The sequence below is a fragment of the Lutjanus erythropterus genome, chromosome 18 (genome assembly GCF_056507025.1).
Source record: "Lutjanus erythropterus isolate fLutEry1 chromosome 18, fLutEry1.hap2, whole genome shotgun sequence".
Classification (NCBI taxonomy): domain Eukaryota; kingdom Metazoa; phylum Chordata; class Actinopteri; order Lutjaniformes; family Lutjanidae; genus Lutjanus; species Lutjanus erythropterus.
The window spans coordinates 22,377,173-22,393,441 of record NC_139334.1 but is presented as its reverse complement, the minus strand read 5'-3'; the positions used below and the strand labels follow the sequence as shown (position 1 = coordinate 22,393,441).

The 16,269-nt window shown below is 39.2% G+C and overlaps 1 protein-coding gene across 2 annotated transcripts in view; it reads left to right on the top strand.

Moving 5' to 3' along the window:
• Positions 1–12,497, top strand: part of pld1a (phospholipase D1a) — a 47,752-nt gene extending 35,255 nt beyond the window's left edge. For both annotated transcript variants that reach the window (XM_084742232.1, XM_084742231.1), the window contains exons 12-26: positions 220–301; positions 826–936; positions 1,071–1,256; positions 2,670–2,889; positions 3,402–3,530; positions 3,804–3,922; positions 4,874–4,987; positions 6,587–6,697; positions 6,986–7,074; positions 7,220–7,333; positions 7,513–7,562; positions 8,707–8,841; positions 9,346–9,499; positions 9,607–9,724; positions 10,753–12,497. In XM_084742232.1, the coding sequence (XP_084598358.1) occupies positions 220–301; positions 826–936; positions 1,071–1,256; positions 2,670–2,889; positions 3,402–3,530; positions 3,804–3,922; positions 4,874–4,987; positions 6,587–6,697; positions 6,986–7,074; positions 7,220–7,333; positions 7,513–7,562; positions 8,707–8,841; positions 9,346–9,499; positions 9,607–9,724; positions 10,753–10,977 (1,957 nt within the window). In that variant the 3' untranslated portion in view covers positions 10,978–12,497. The remainder of the gene's footprint in view (positions 1–219; positions 302–825; positions 937–1,070; positions 1,257–2,669; positions 2,890–3,401; positions 3,531–3,803; positions 3,923–4,873; positions 4,988–6,586; positions 6,698–6,985; positions 7,075–7,219; positions 7,334–7,512; positions 7,563–8,706; positions 8,842–9,345; positions 9,500–9,606; positions 9,725–10,752) is intronic.
• Positions 12,498–16,269: the final 3,772 nt, after the last annotated feature.

Here is a 16,269-nt window from a genome sequence, read left to right as displayed (position 1 = left end):
CATGAGACTACATCATTATGTAATGTCTGTCATATGTGGACCGTATAAAAAGCTCTAAAGGGTGAATGTAAACATTTATCTTCTCCATATATATTTTTTAAGTAATGATGATGCTTTCCATTGATTTCTGATTCTCTTGACACCTGAATGCCTTAAAGAAAGCCGTCATTTTCTCATCTGTGCCGTTTGGTGTCTGTTTCTGTCTCTCTTTTCCGCCAGGCTGAGTCCAGAGATTTTCTTAAAGAGACCTGTTGTTGAGGGCAACAGGTGGAGGCTAGACTGTACCCTCAAACGCAAAGCAGTAAGTAGGCATTTGTGATAATGGAAAGTATTGAGTACTGCACAATTTACACTCATAAAAAAAATCCTCTAAATAATAACAGACAGAAATGTTTCCTTTCTCTCACTTAATGCAACTCACACAATCTTGCATTTCTTTTTCAATTTCAATCGAACAGAAAGAAGAGTTTGCGAGTTTGATTTTGAGAGTTTTGCCACTATTTCCATGTGATTTAGTTTAAGAACTGCTCACAGCTCTCTGGAAATGTTCACCATTTGAGTTGTTTAATAGTTTCTTTTAGGTGGGAAATACAGAAAGTATTTACTACTTTGACCAGTTTTTCTCATCACACATCGCTGTCTGACCCCCTCCTTTATGGATCAATCTTTTGATTAAAATCATTTTTACATTTGTTGTATTTTAAATTAAATATATATAGGTTTCTTGGGGTTTCTCCTTTCAAACTGTATTGAAACTAAAGAAATATATGAACAGTCAAATGTGTTGAATGTTCTTAATATTGTTTCTCCTTTCTGTCTCTACAGCAACAGGGAGTGAAGATCTTTATTATGTTGTATAAGGAGGTGGAGCTCGCTTTAGGCATCAACTCGGGCTACAGCAAGAGGACCCTCATGCACCTGCACCCCAACATCAAGGTAACTGAAGGATCGTGGGTAGTGAAAGCAGATGCCGTATCTGTGCAAGCAAATATTTTTCCCCCCACAACTTATTCGGCCTGTGTTCTGTATATGTGAATCCATATTTGTTGTATTTCCTATTTGTGGTTCAGGTGATGCGTCATCCAGACCACGTCTCCTCCTCCGTCTATCTGTGGGCGCACCACGAGAAGATTGTCGTCATTGACCAATCGGTGGCCTTCGTGGGCGGGATCGACCTGGCGTATGGCCGCTGGGACGACAGGGAGCACCGGCTGACGGATGTCGGCAGCGTCACACGCTCTGTTGCCCTGGAGCAGGTCAGACACACAAACATGCGCGCACACACAAACACAACTAATTAAAGTGTCCACAGCTTGGAGTTATTGGCAATAAGTGTGGCTGACGAATGGTTCACCTACGAGGAAAAGAAGTGGAGCAAACTGTTTCATTCAAGCTCACACTGTGGTGTTTGGGTTTGTGCAAGAGTACCCAATATAAAGAGCAAACACTTTCACATCTATCAAATAGACTTACTGTCAAATAGACAGTACAAGCACACACACACACACACCTACACATCTACACTATTGACCTTACAGTCAATAAATTTATTTACTTAGTAGTGAGTCAGATTTTTCCCTGTTCAAGACCTAAGCATGTGAAGTTTTGTGTGTTATTCAGTCAGTCAGTGATTCCTTTGTCCGTCTGTCCAACTATTTCTTTGTTCCTTAGCAAGATGTCTCAACAATGTCTTCACATGCTGCCATTCAGCTTTAGAAAGTAGTGTCGGCGTCCCACACTGAAGATGGTTTTGCTGATCACCTGACTGATCTTTGGTCTGTGACATGATGTCAGCAGCAGACATTCACGTCCCTCCAGAATTCATTTTTATGATAGGTGAGGGCATGAGCTTTCCTCTAGTGGCTGTTGAGGCAGAATTCTTACCTGGACGCTGCAGAAGTGCCTTCTTGGATGCCCCTGTGGTAGATAAAACATTAGGGTGGCCAAAGGTCCCAGACAACATGATGAAGAGTCCTCCGGGGCGCCCTACCAGTGGACAAAATGTGATAAAGTACCCTCTTCTAGTGAACAAAAGATAGGCTGCCCTGCATGCTGGAAAATTAATCTGCTGTTACGCTCCTCTAAATGGTTTTATACTCAATAGTTCCCCGTGTGTTTTCATTGCAGAGGTGTTGTAGTTATTGTACTTCAAGCCACATGATAGAACAAATTTAATCTAAACCAGGGATCGGAACCGTTTTACTATAAATGCATCACAACCTTCGGTGCGCTGATGCTCTTTTTATTCTTTTCGCCCCGACCCCTCAGACAGTCTGACTTCACTGCATTCACAGATTATTATACAAAGGATGAATCTCTCAAAAATAGTAACCGAGTTCCCTTGAAACAGCCTGTGAATACTCGTAGTTCCCAGATGATGAATCACAGAGTTTTGGGTCTTTGTCACCTTTTCTTTTGCACCAAACACAGATTAAACAGGGTTCTTACCTGTTCTCCAAGCAATATCCAGCTTACAAGATATTTCACAGATTGCAATGAATTTGTTGAGCACACTCCAAAGAGGACAAACACTGTTGCACAGTCTGACACAGTTTGATATATTGTTTATCAGTTCCTATGAATCCACCTTCATGAAGCTGAGATTTTTTTATAAGATGGAGCTAATGAACCAGCAACTGAGCGTACATCCCCTGTTGTTTTTTTCGCAGTCCCAAGCTGGTACCACCAACACGCCGTCCAGTAAGGTTGTGTCCTCTGTCGACGGCGTCTCCAACAGCAATGGACGAGGGACGCCGCCCGCTGAGCCGGTGGACCTGCCCAAGCTGAAGGGGATCGGACGCAACAGGAGGGCTCGCTTCAGTCTGTACAGACACCTGCACAAGCACACGCTGCAGCACGCGGACAGCGTCAGCAGCGTGGACAGCGCAGGTGTGTTTGTATGAGAAGAAAAAGGAAGGATACGCGAGAATGTCGGAATATTAATTGTGTGAATGAAAGGCGCATTGACCATGCTTACATGCACACCAATTTTCCACCATTATTCCAAATATCACAAAATTACAAATGCTACTTTGAGATTTTCATAATTGGGCCTTATTCTGGATGTTTCTCTGAGGCAGTCAGTTTGTGTTTATACTTTATGCTTCTACTCTGTTCATTGTAAACAAACCAGCTAACCAACTGTTTGCAAGGCTGGGGTAGAGATGCATGCACAGCTGTGTTTAAACAGAAATATTATTATTTTTTTAGCCATGTGAACACCTTAGTGAGATATTGTCTTTTTCTGTAATAAGGGCAAAAACTGGAAAATCTTGTGCACGTAAACGTCTTTGTAAATAACGTGTGCGTTCTATAAAAGTGTGCTGTAAATGATGTCAGTTTACCAAAATATTTTCACTCTGTATGTGTGTGTCTGTGTGTGTGTGTGTCTGTGTGTGTAGGGAGTGGTTCAGTGCGAAGCCTAAAGACAGGTGTTGGAGAGTTACAGGGCAACACACGGTTCTGGCATGGAAAAGACTACTGCAACTTTGTCTACAAGGACTGGATCCAGCTGGAGAAACCTTTTGATGGTCTGGTTCACGCACACACACATATATATATACATATTTTTTTTTAGTATACAACGCCCTACTTAATATACTTAATATTAATTTTAGTGTCATGATTTTTCCTGTTGCACCAATGTGATGGAAACAAACAGTCATCTGGAAAACTAATACAGAGTGGAACCAAGTGCCAATAAATGTTTATTTGTTTTCTGCTCTGCTCCTTTCCCCCGTCTTTTCTCCTTCCCTCTGTCCCTTTGCTTTTCTCCTTCTGTCTCTCTGTCTCCTCTGCAACAGACTTCATTGACAGGTACACAACTCCCAGAATGCCTTGGCACGACATCGCCTCTGTGGTCCATGGCAGAGCTGCCCGGGATGTGGCCCGACACTTCATTCAGCGCTGGAACTTCACGAAGGTGCAGTACAAACACACACGCTGTGTACATTAACAAACACACACAGGGATGTAGAGCAGGATTAAAAACTTAAAGCTAAACTCGTTTAACCAGGAGGATCAGAGTTTATTTGTTAGCAGAACTGAACTACCTTTTTAGACTGAAAGCATATTACAACCCAAAGTCCAAAAAGTTAAAATAGAAATAAAAGCAGAACGCTATGATTTGCAAATCCTTTTAGAGTAAATCCAACTGAATACAAAGACATTTAATGTTCAAACTGATTATCTTTGTTTTTTGTAAATATACACTCATCCTGAATTTGATGCCTGCAACACGTTCCAAAAAGTTGGGAAAGGAGTATGTTTACCACTGTGATACATCACCTTTTCTTTTAACAACACACAGTAAGAGTTGCAGTGTTAAAAGTGAAATTCTTTCCCATTCTTGCTTGATATACGACTTCAGGTGCTCGACAGTCTGGGTTTCATAATAACAGTCCAGGGTCTCTGCTGTCGTATTTTGTGCTTCATAACGCACCACACATCTCAGTGGGAGACGGGTCTGGACTGCAGGCAGCTCAGTCTGGTACCTGAACTCTTTTATTACGAAGCCGCGCTGTAACACCTGCAGATTGTGTCTTGGCTGAAATATGCAGGGACGTCGCTGAGGAAGACGTTGCTTCTGAATGAATGAGCCTTCCAAGGATACGCCTTTCATACCCAATCATGATGCTGTCACCTGTTACCTGAATAAGTGTATATTTATTTTAAAAAGTGGAAAAATCATGATTTTTTTTCCACTTTAAAAAAAACAGGACAATAAACACTAACCTGGTGAAATGTCTGGATGGAACACTGGAAAAAAACACACTCATGTTTTCCATGGCTTTTGCTTTTCCCTCTCGTTCTCCTGTTTTCACTCCTTTCCATTCCTCCTCTGACTCTATATTTACCCTCTGTCTCCCCACAGATCATGAAGCCAAAGTATCGCTCTCTATCTTATCCATTCCTGCTGCCCAAGTCCCACTCCACTGCCAACGAGCTCAAGTACCAAGTCCCCGACTGTGTCAATGCCAAAGTGCAGGTAAGAAAAGAATCAATTTTTACTGAACTGCACTCATAAAATAACATATATTGTGGGAAATGTTGTTTTCTCTTTCTTAATAATTACACAAAATTAGAACCATCTGTTAAACAACCCTTAAAAGAACCACTGGTTGAAAATTACAGAGAACACACAAGAACAGTAAACTCTTACTTTGCCTGCGCTATTTTCCACATCCCGGTCTGCAAGCACTGCTGGAAAAAGATAAAAGAGGAAAAAAAAAATCTCTAAGGACCGAAAAGTTACATAACTGCACAGGTTTGCACTTGCGGTTGACACTGAAGGGTTTTTAGCCGAAAGGAACGGACCTTTGACTGAAATGCTTGACTAAAATAAGAAGTGCGTGAGGATCCCGTCACGACTCAGTCTCGTTTTCTTTTGAGACTAAGTGTTCTTTTGGTTTGTTCTTTGTGTCGTTTAATAAATCTTTGACGGTCTGTGAACATGATGTACAGCTTCTCCATTTCTGTCTACTATCACTAATAACACACACCAATTTTGAAAATGTCATTTTTTGCTGTATTTTCTTTGGCTTTTTGAAATTACACAGCCTTTTTTATTTGCAGGGAAGTTAATGTCTACACAGGAATTATTGACCACTAGTTATTTATTGTTACAAATAGTATTAAACAGAAGTAAAGTGGAAAAAAAAAAAAGAAAAAAACCCCCCACATTTCAACTGGTGTTTGGCATTGCCTTATAATGATCACTGGCTATTACACCAGTAGTCTTTATGGTACATTAAGACAGGATTACACCAACAAAGATGAATTTAATCTAAGACTAGTAATTGGAGTTTAGCAAAACAAGGTTTAAAATGAATAAATCCAGATTTAAAATTAAGCAGAGGTCTGTCAAACTGTTTAAAAGTAATCTGTGTCTAGTAAATCTAAGTTAATTGATGTAAACCAAAATTAGATAGAGGTAAATCACAAATGAAAATTAATGAATGAATGCAGATTTATTAGCTTTTGGCTCTGTCATTAACAAAACATTGCGTTAACTAGCTAGTTAAAAAGTAAACAAAACTTAACATTGCTTGCCAGCTAACATTAGCTAAAAAGTTAACAAAATGTGAATTATTGGCTAGCTACTTGGCAAAAGAAAATAATACATTGTTTACAAGCTAGCTAAAAGTTAACTAACGTTAAAGTTAACAAATATTATTGTTATTATTATTATTATTATTATTATTATTATTAGAAAATATTACATTGTTTACTAGCTATCTAAAAGGTTAGTCAGCCTAGTTAGCTTACTCATGATGTCTCAGCACAGAAGCTCTAATTTCCTCTTTCTTTGGAAAAAAATGGCCAAAGTAGTGCAGCAATATGTCCAAATAATAGAAGATAAAAAGTCTGCTAGTTGCTGTCAGGCAGTCTCTTTTTCCTAACTGTTCTGTTTTTAATCAGCCTTAAAGGCACATTCCCACTATACTGATAATCCCATAACACACACACATTGGCTTTTCATCTATGTTTAGCTCTTATTTACGACTACCATATCATGCTATAAGTGGAAAAAGCAGCCCTTTTTTTTAGTATACCGCTTCAATACTCCTTTGTCTGTGTGTACAAGGTGTTGCGGTCGGCAGCAGACTGGTCGGCAGGCATCAAGTACCACGAGGAGTCCATCCATAATGCCTACATCCAGGTCATCGTGAAGAGCAAACACTACATCTACATCGAGGTAAACCAGCAGTGAGGATATGAAAATAAAAGACAAATTCTATGATATGAAATTGTTTTTAGAGCTCAGCTGAATTCTTCAGAGGTCAGTTTATAACGTCTGTAATTAAACAACTCCACTGAGAATCACTGGCGTCAGTAACTTTACCAACATACTATCTCATCATAGACTTAAATGTTTCTCCACTTTGAAACATTAAGTTGAAACTGAACGCCATAATCATTTTAATCATCTCTCTTCTGGTTTATGTCCTTCTTTCCTTCCTTCCTTCCTCTCGTCTCCTATCAGAACCAGTTCTTCATCAGCTGCGCTGACAACAGGACGGTCTACAACAAGATCGGAGACGCCATCATTGAAAGGATCATCAGAGCACACAAGTAAACATTTGTTTTTGATTGTAGGAAGCTCTGCTGCATTTCTTTGCTCTTCTCTTGCTTCTGCTTTTCACAGCTTGGCACTTGCGGTCTGTCTGTGTCTGTCTGTCTGTCTGTCTTTATGTAACTGATGTGTGTTTGCTCACAGGGAGGGTAAGAAGTACCGCGTGTACGTAGTAACCCCTCTGCTTCCGGGCTTTGAAGGAGACATCACCACAGGAGGAGGGAACGCCCTCCAGGCTGTCATGCACTTCAACTACAGGTGAAACACATGACACCATAATACTGAAAGAGGAATAGTGAAGGGAAATGAGAAAGCACATGTGAAAGTGTCATTAGGATTCAATTGTATTTCATTTCTCTCAATAAGATTCAAGTCTAAGATGTTCTGATGCAATATTCATGTAGTTTTTGATGAGTTTTAATCTCCTGCTTCCTCAGAACTATGATCAGAGGAGAATACTCCATCATCTCCCAGCTGAAAAAAGAAAGTAAGTACAAGAATTAACTAGAACATTATTAAATATTTTAATGCCTATTTTTAGATTAGAGTTACCAGTATAAATATCCCCGTGGTAAACTGTAATTGTGAGATTAAAAGAAGTTCTAAGTTAAAAAGTTGAAATTATGAGTTACAAAGTCATAATTATGAGATGATACAACAGTTCCCATCCCTTTTCCCTACTGAGCCTCCCCAGCCTACACGCACAAACACACAAACACACACACACACACACACACACACACACACACACACACACACACACACACACACACACACACACACACACACCAGAAGAAACAGTGGATTTATTCCAAAGCTAAACATCCAAAATAAACATCAGTTAAACTGTTTCTATTCTTACCTTAATATTTAGTCTAGTATAAGCATAACATTTTTTCTTTTAAAAACCCAGCTACCAAGCAGCATACAATTTTTAATTGAGGACAAAGAAATGTATCTTTTTAAACAGTTTTGTATACAGACTTTTGTATAAATTGAGATTTTAGTTAACATGCAAATCTATTGTAATTTTTTTGGAACCCAGATTGTTAACTATGGAGATAGAAAGTCATAATTGTGAGGAAAAAAGTCAAAATAATGAGTTTAAAAAGCACAATTATGACATTAAACGTCAAAATTATGAGATAAAAAGTTGAAATCATGACATAAAAATCTAGAAATGTGATATAAAAAGTCATAATTATTAGTTTAAACATCTAATTATTAAATAAATTAATAAAATATTATGAGAAAAAAGTTTAAATAATGAGCTAAAGAGTCTAAACTATGGTTTAAAAAGTAGAAATTGTGAGTTAAAGTCATAAATATGAGATAAAAAGTTGAAATTATGAGATTAAAAGTAAACTGATAAATAAAACAGTGAAAGTTATTGGATAAGAAGTCAGAATTATGAGATAAAAAGTCAAAATTATAACATAAATCTGAAAGATGAGATAGAAAGTCATAATTATGACATAAATGTATAAATTATGAGATATAAATTCTGACATTTTATCAATTATGACTCTATTGGGGTTTTTTTTTATTGGCAGAAATGGGTTTCCATACGTAACCTCAAGTTTCTCCTCTCCTCTCCTCTCCTCTCCTCTCCTCTCCTCTCCTCTCCTCAGTGGACGACCAGTGGATGAACTACATCTCCTTCGCCGGTCTTCGGACTCACGCTGAGCTGGAGGGACGTCTGGTCACAGAGCTCATCTACGTCCACAGCAAGATGCTCATCGCCGACGACAACACAGTCATCATCGGTCCGTCTCTCATCTGCTTCCATCACCTTCTGTCTCTTTTTTTTTTTTTCTCAGGCTGTTTGCACAAACTACTATTGGAGGCGAAAAGACTCTCTGACTTGACACCATCAAAATGTGATGAATCTAAAAATCTGGCTTTATTTCTCTATCTGTCACCATGTGTGCAGTTAACAAATGTGCATCCAAATACTGTTGAAATGTGAGGTGACTGCTGCAACATAGCTCTGCTGCACCCTCTGCTGGCTAACAAAGTGCAGCACATGTTCTCACTTAACAACAATCAACAAGTGAGGAATGAAACAAAAGGCTGAAAATGGTTCTTAAATGCTGTATTTTGTTATTAGGAATCACCATAACTTTTCTCTCTACATTTGTAATTTTACAGACTTTTATTTTTTGTGCCATCGTCTCCCATGCCAACCTGTTTAATGTGTTTAAAGAGCTTAGAGAGCCTGAATGCAGAGATTCATCAGTTTCCATCCTTTGTTTATGTCTTTGTTTCAGGTTCTGCTAACATCAACGACAGGAGCTTGCTGGGTAAACGTGACAGCGAGGTGGCTGTGATTATCGAGGACTCGGAAAAGGTCCCATCAGTGATGGATGGACGGGAGTACGAAGCTGGACCCTACGCTCTTCAGCTCCGACTTGAATGCTTCAAGTATGTGTGAATGAGACAAAAAAAAAAAGTCAAATAAAGTTTCATTTAAGTGTCATTTTACTGAACGGTAGTCCTTATATCTCTTCTCTCTCTCCCTGTCTGAACAGGACTATCCTTGGAGGCCACACTGACGCCAGTATCGACCTGTCTGATCCCATCAGCGATCGCTTCTATAAGGAGGTGTGGATGACCACAGCTGGCCGCAACGCCACCATTTATGAAAAGGTACAGTACGGGTGGACATGATGGTCCAGGGGGAAAAAATTCAAATAATTAAGTCATTATATAACTTGTGTTTTCCGGGGCATTTATATTAATGCAAAAAAACATTCAAAAATACCCTTGACTGGGACTGACTTGCAGCATCATTGCTAATGAGCACCATTAGACCTTTTTTAAGCGATACAAGATATACATAATTTCTCAAAATAATAAAATTAATTATGTTGCGTCAGACCCACACAGCCGTGATCTGCATCTTCATTTCATCAGGGTTACTCACCTGAAGGTGATGATTTGCTTAGCATGAGTCAAGCAGCTGCAAAACAATGGATAAACATGTCATTTAAAGTCTTCACAATAAAAGTCTTCCATTATTTATTTTTATGTTGAAATACTTTTATTATGAAGGAGCAAAATCAGCAAATATTAGGTTTTTATCAGCAGTAAATTAACCACCCATACAGCTGAAAATTAATATGAAACTGTAAAATCAAGCAGATACCTGAAAGTACAAACAGCGACAAGGGAGAGGAAATAAACCTCAAATCACAGATATTTGGTTAAAAGCTTCAAATGTACTAAGACAATTTTTAAAATGCCTTTCTCTCTGCTCTCTAGAGACAGGAGCTGACAGACATGAGTTAGATCTTGCAACAGAGTGTATTTGAGGAGGAGAAAGGGGGGAGTTGTCACAGGTTGGCTGCAGTCGGCGAGATTGCCCAATTCAGGGCCCGCAGGTTCCCTTTGTATTGGCCTGCCATGGCATTTAACCAGCTTGTGCTTTTATTCTGCTTTCTGCCAGAAAAATTGGCTTGCAAATTTTTTGACAATCATCTCTGCAAATGAATGTGAATGAATGAATGAGTAGTGTTTTGATTAGTTAGAAATTTTACATTTTTTTCACAGAATATCATTTATTTTATGTAATGTAATGTTATGTAATATCAACATTTACGTTTGGTCCACAGTCCTTCACCAAGATTAGTTTTTGACCCCTCATAGGAAAGAATTTACTGTATGTTTTGCTGCAGGTGTTCCGTTGCCTCCCTTCGTCCCTGGTGAGGAACATGGCCGAGCTGGAGCAGTACCAGTCCAAACCAGGCTTGGCCCAGACTGACCTGGCCCGCGCTCAGGAGGAGCTGCGCAAAATCCGAGGCTTCCTGGTCCAGTTTCCTCTGGACTTCCTGTCCGAACAGAACCTCATGCCCTCTGTTGGAACGAAGGAGGCCATGGTCCCCACTGAAATCTGGACATAAAGGACCTGCCACTGCTGTTTAACTGTTTCTTGAACGTCTCGAGCGAAGTATCTGGATTGTGGCTGTCATCAAATGTGTAATATTGGATTTTGAAGAGATTGCCTTTAATCCAGAGATGAGCGGCAGCTTCACGAGTCTCCTCTGGATCTATATGACTGCTGGGCATTGACAAATCTCTGAGATCTGTTCCTACTGAAAAACACTAAACAGTAGTTACAGCTTATTGGGGTAAGCACTAAGTTTTGGGATGTATGAAGAACAAAAATAGATTGAGGACAATATTTATGACCGTATTCACGCTGTGGAGATGAAAAGGAGGCACACGAACTTTGGGTTTTGGGAATCAAACTCGGCTCCGGACAGTTGGAAAAGCTCACAGGACAATGAGGATTTCTAAGGGACCAGGGCGAGGCGGCGGTAGTAAAGGTTTTGACAATGACGCTAACAAACATTTGGCTCCTGGTTCAAAGTGTCACGAAACACACAGAGATGCTGATGCATGTGATTTACTGAGTTTGTGATGTAAAGTGCATTAGTGCTACGTATGCTGTTTATGAGCTCACAGAAGAGTTGTCGAGCTGCTTTAAAAGCTAGTTATATCAGATGCATCTTGATGATGTTTTATGTAAAACAAATCCAAAACATTTGCACGCTCTTTACTGTGCAGAACAGAGACAATTTTACTGATTCAACAGCAGTGCATGATTTACTAACTGTGCTCAAACCTCGTTAACATGATTACTATGATGCATGTGCCAATCACATGTCTGGAAAAACCCTCAGAGACGTCATAATCCCTGTCGAAAGAGACATGAAGTCCAAACTTTACTGCTGAAATCAAAGTGTTGAGCTGAACTGGGTACAAAAGTTAATTCAACTCATTATACACAAATATAAACATGACATTTATTTGTAGTCCCATTTTTAAAGAGTTAAAGTTAAAACAAAAGACTTCTGCTGTGCACACAAAAGGTTTTTTCCTCTCAAATTTTAACAGATTTGTAAAATCTGTATTGAGAACTTCTCTTTTGCCAAGATAAAACAGCAGGATTATGAGACAGTTGTGCCTTGGACTGGCTACAACAGAAGGCCACAGGTTCTAAGTAGAACCATCAAGTGTTCTTCAGCTTGTTGCCATAGATGAACTTGTAACCCTCCCAGAAAGTTCTACCTAGAACCCAACATAAAAGGTTGTACCTAGAAGCATCTGTGAAAGGTTCCATCCAGAGGTTTTTACAGAGAACACTTCTATGGTGTAGTGGTTCCACACAGAACCCTCTCTGGAGATTCTATCAAGAATCTTTCCACCTTCTAAGGGTGTCAACAAGAACCCAACCAGGAACTTCTACTGACACCCTTTTTATATTCCAAGGGTTCTATCTAGAACACACAGGTTGTTTCCACCAAAATGGAACCACCTCTGTTACGGTTCAAGCACAGACTTTTGAACTGTTCTAAGCGTTTCCATCAAAAATAACCTGGTTCTTGGTTCTAAGCCAGGACCAAAAACATATTCTACAGGTCGGTCTGCATTGTGCAGCGCCCTCTGTTGGTGACATCCTTGATTACAGTGGTTCCACTCAAACTGGTGGAGACGGAGGCTGGTTCACTCGGCATCACCAAGGTTCCAGTGCTCCTTAACGGAACCGTAACGTTAAACTTGTGGTGGGTTTTTATCTAGAACCCACACCACCATTTTGTATTATGGTATAAAACACCCTTGAGAGCCCTTGAACCCCGATGATGTTGATTTCAACAATCCCTGAAGAACCCTTTCTTCTAAAAAGGGTTCTTTGGATGAGAAGGGTTCTCTACGGATTCCCTCAGACTTTCAAAGAACCCATGCAGAACCCTTTCTCCAAAAACGGTCTTCAGAAGCAAATGGTTCTCTGCCCTTCAGTAAATAACCTTTTGGAACCCTTATTTCCAAGGTTACAGATACTTTTTTCCATGTTAGTCATTTCAGTCAAACTGGGATGGATACTTTTCACAATTTTCTGACATTTTATAGACAATGCAGCCTAGACCTTAGCATGACAATTAACTTTCATCTTTGTTTTTATCTGATAACTGTTAATAAATAAGCCAGTTTATCCAGGGGCAAATAAAAATTGACTTCGGGCAAATACATTAATGTTGAACCTTGCTATGTCAAATAGCTACAGTTGGGTGCCTAATGAATGCCTTTTTTCAAGATAAAATTGCACATTTTGGAGTGGCATTTTATTGTGACCAAGCTATAATCGCGCTGTTTAATCAGCATCTCTATAAAGACGTGGATGGATTATCTTGGCAAAACAGACGCGCTCCCCTGTGAACAAAATTTGTGTGCATAGAAGAAGCCTTACATTTTTTTTTCTTTCAACTCATGAAAAACTCATAAAAGTGTTCCATTTATATTTTTATTGAGTTCATCATACTACGTTCAGAAGGATGAGTATAAAATCCTTATGGCTGAATATGTATGATCAGCGTCTACAGTGTAAAATGGTTTTGCTGGAGGCCAGCATCAGAGAGTGGATGAGACAATCGGCCCACTAATTCAAGGGAGTCATTTCCTCTTTTGCTCAACAGATGGTGCTAGCTTCTTTAAAAAAATCAGTTTGTGTACAGCTCTTATAGCTTACTGCAGGTGTGTTTTTGTTGTTCCCCCCCCAGTGTTGTGAATCACAAGACTGGTGTATGTTATTAACGTGACAGTTTTACTATTAATGCTTTTATGTGTGCAATCAGCACAAATGTAACCGAGATATGAGTTACACGGCAAGGGAAATTCTGTGGAAACACACAAGGATCACCCAAGAGTTGTATGAGAACTGGAAAGTGAAAGGATGAATTCAGTGGAAACCCACACATGAGGGATTCCCTCTTTCCTTCTTTGGAAAGATTAAGTAAGGAATAGTCATCAGACAGTAATTACTCTTATTAGTCAACCTGTTTTCTGCATTCCTTTGAATACACAGAAATGATGTGAATGAATGCATGTACTCACATGCATCAGGTGACCACACTCAAATCTGGTCTCTCACTGCATTTAGGAAAATTTAGTGGCCGCCAAAGTTCTTCCTGTCATTGGCAGAGTGGAATATTTTCCACTTTTTTGTTTTCACTCTTATCTAACCTGATATCAGACTGAATTGCCAACTCGTTGCACTTTATTTTCATATTCAGAGAATCAGTCACCTCAGGTGCACCCAGGTAAACTCTTTAACAGCCGTCATTTACTGGACCAGAGGTTTTCAAAGTGGGGAGTGGAACTTCCCGGGGGGGTGGGGGCTCTAAACAGTTTCAGGGGAGAGATTAGAGAGACGTCAACATTAATTATCAAAATTAGACCACATAGAATTGATTAAAAGTGCGTGACTGGGTCAAAGAGATAGTTTGGAGATTCAGTATCGACCCTTCATAAGCTTGGTACCTGGCAGACTCTTGTCCTGTTTTTCTCAAGTTAGCTAATGTTACCAAATGCAAGCTAACAAGCTAGCTAATGAGTGGTGTAGATTCGCTAGCTTGTGAGGGTTTTGCCTCCTTTACCTATCAGATGTAACTAGCTAGCTAATCTACATCAATCATGAGCTATGTAGTTACATTTGATAGCTAGTTAGCTAACTAACTAGCTGGAGTTTTGCTGGCATTAGCCATCAGATGTACCTAGGTAGCTAATGATTGATGTAGATTAGCTTGCTAGCTAGTGTTTTGCTAACATTGGCTAACTTAAAATGTGAATTTGCTTTAAACTTTAGCTTTCTTTTCAACATAGATGAGTCTGGCACGTAGCACATTTAAGTACAGGAGACAAAAAAGTTGTATGAGGTTGCATCGAATACCAGCCTTGCTCAACTGTTATTGGAGTTTTCCCAAAGTCAGAAACTTGGACAAAATGTATTTGGTGTAGTCTGAAATTACATAAAAAGCACTATTAAGCTATTTTGTTGCTCAAATAACACAATAATGATCTTGTAGACATCCAGGAATTGACCAAAACCACGCTTGGAAAAAAGGATCCCCCCTTTTCCAAGCTTTATCTGAGGGTCTCAGACTGCCGTCTCAGACTTTGAAAACCTGTGTGTCCGAGACCATAACAAGGATAAGAATATCATCTTGTACCCCTCCTCACCTCCCCTTGTCCTCCCCGTAGACGACCAGTGGACGATCTGCAAATCCTTCACTGGTCTCCTAGCTTCTTCTTCATGAGTACAGTCTAGCAGTCCAAGATGGGCCTTTCACTTGTCCCAGCCATTTTTGTCTCACTCTTATGGCGACAACTGTCTTTTAAGTGCGTAAAATACAGAATTTGGGACAATGTAAACAATGAAAGTAAAAATATTTTCCATATGGCATGCAGTCTATACCTTCATACAAAGATGTAGATTGAAACTGCTTGTTATGTCTCCAGTTTCCTGGCAGTTCCAGGTTTTCTTGATGGAGCTTTTTACTCAGAATGAAATTAAAATTCTCTCTCAATGTATTTCATTTTTTTTTTTTTGTAACACAGCCTGTGTTTGCCAAGGAGAAATTAAGCTTTTATACGGATTCTTATGTGACCTATAAGGCATTTTTGTAATTTGTATGTGTGAATGTATGGACTCTATGTTTCTTGATTTGTTTTAGATTTTATTATAATGCCACAGTGTCTTGTTTGAACATCAACCTCCTCTAAATGTGAAGTTAACGAACCACTCTTTCAGGATCCAGCAGCATTGATTTCATTGGCAGAGATCCTCGTGTTTCTTAAGAAAGGAGTCGTAATTCCTTTAAGTTTCTACGTCACACACCTGACATGAGGAATCACTGGCATTTATTAAATGGAAGAAGACAATAGCTGCATTATAAGGGATCTGATCATGAAATATATATATATTTTTTTTTTGTTTTTTTTTTTTAATGGGACCAGGGAATTCACGAATGTTAACTGAAGTGATATTGTTTGGAAGGTTTATGCTCTTTGTCTCTACAAAGACTCAAACCGTTTTTGCTTTTCAGTTTTTATTGATTTTGACAATATTGTCTGTGTATTGTTTACCCTTGCTGTATTTGTCAGTGCATTATTTATGGATTATGAATCATTTAACATTCTTGAGACATTAATTTTTTAAATGTACGGCATGGTTGTATGGATGGTTGTAACAGTTTCTTTATCCTAACCATCATGCAGCAGTCTTTTCTGTAAACTATCTGTGTACCCTTTGGCCTCAGTTTAGCTGCTCTTGCTTCCACTCGATTTATGTACAATATCCTCTTTTTACCGTGCAAAGTATTTCTAATTTCTGTCTGTTCATTTGACAAAATGTA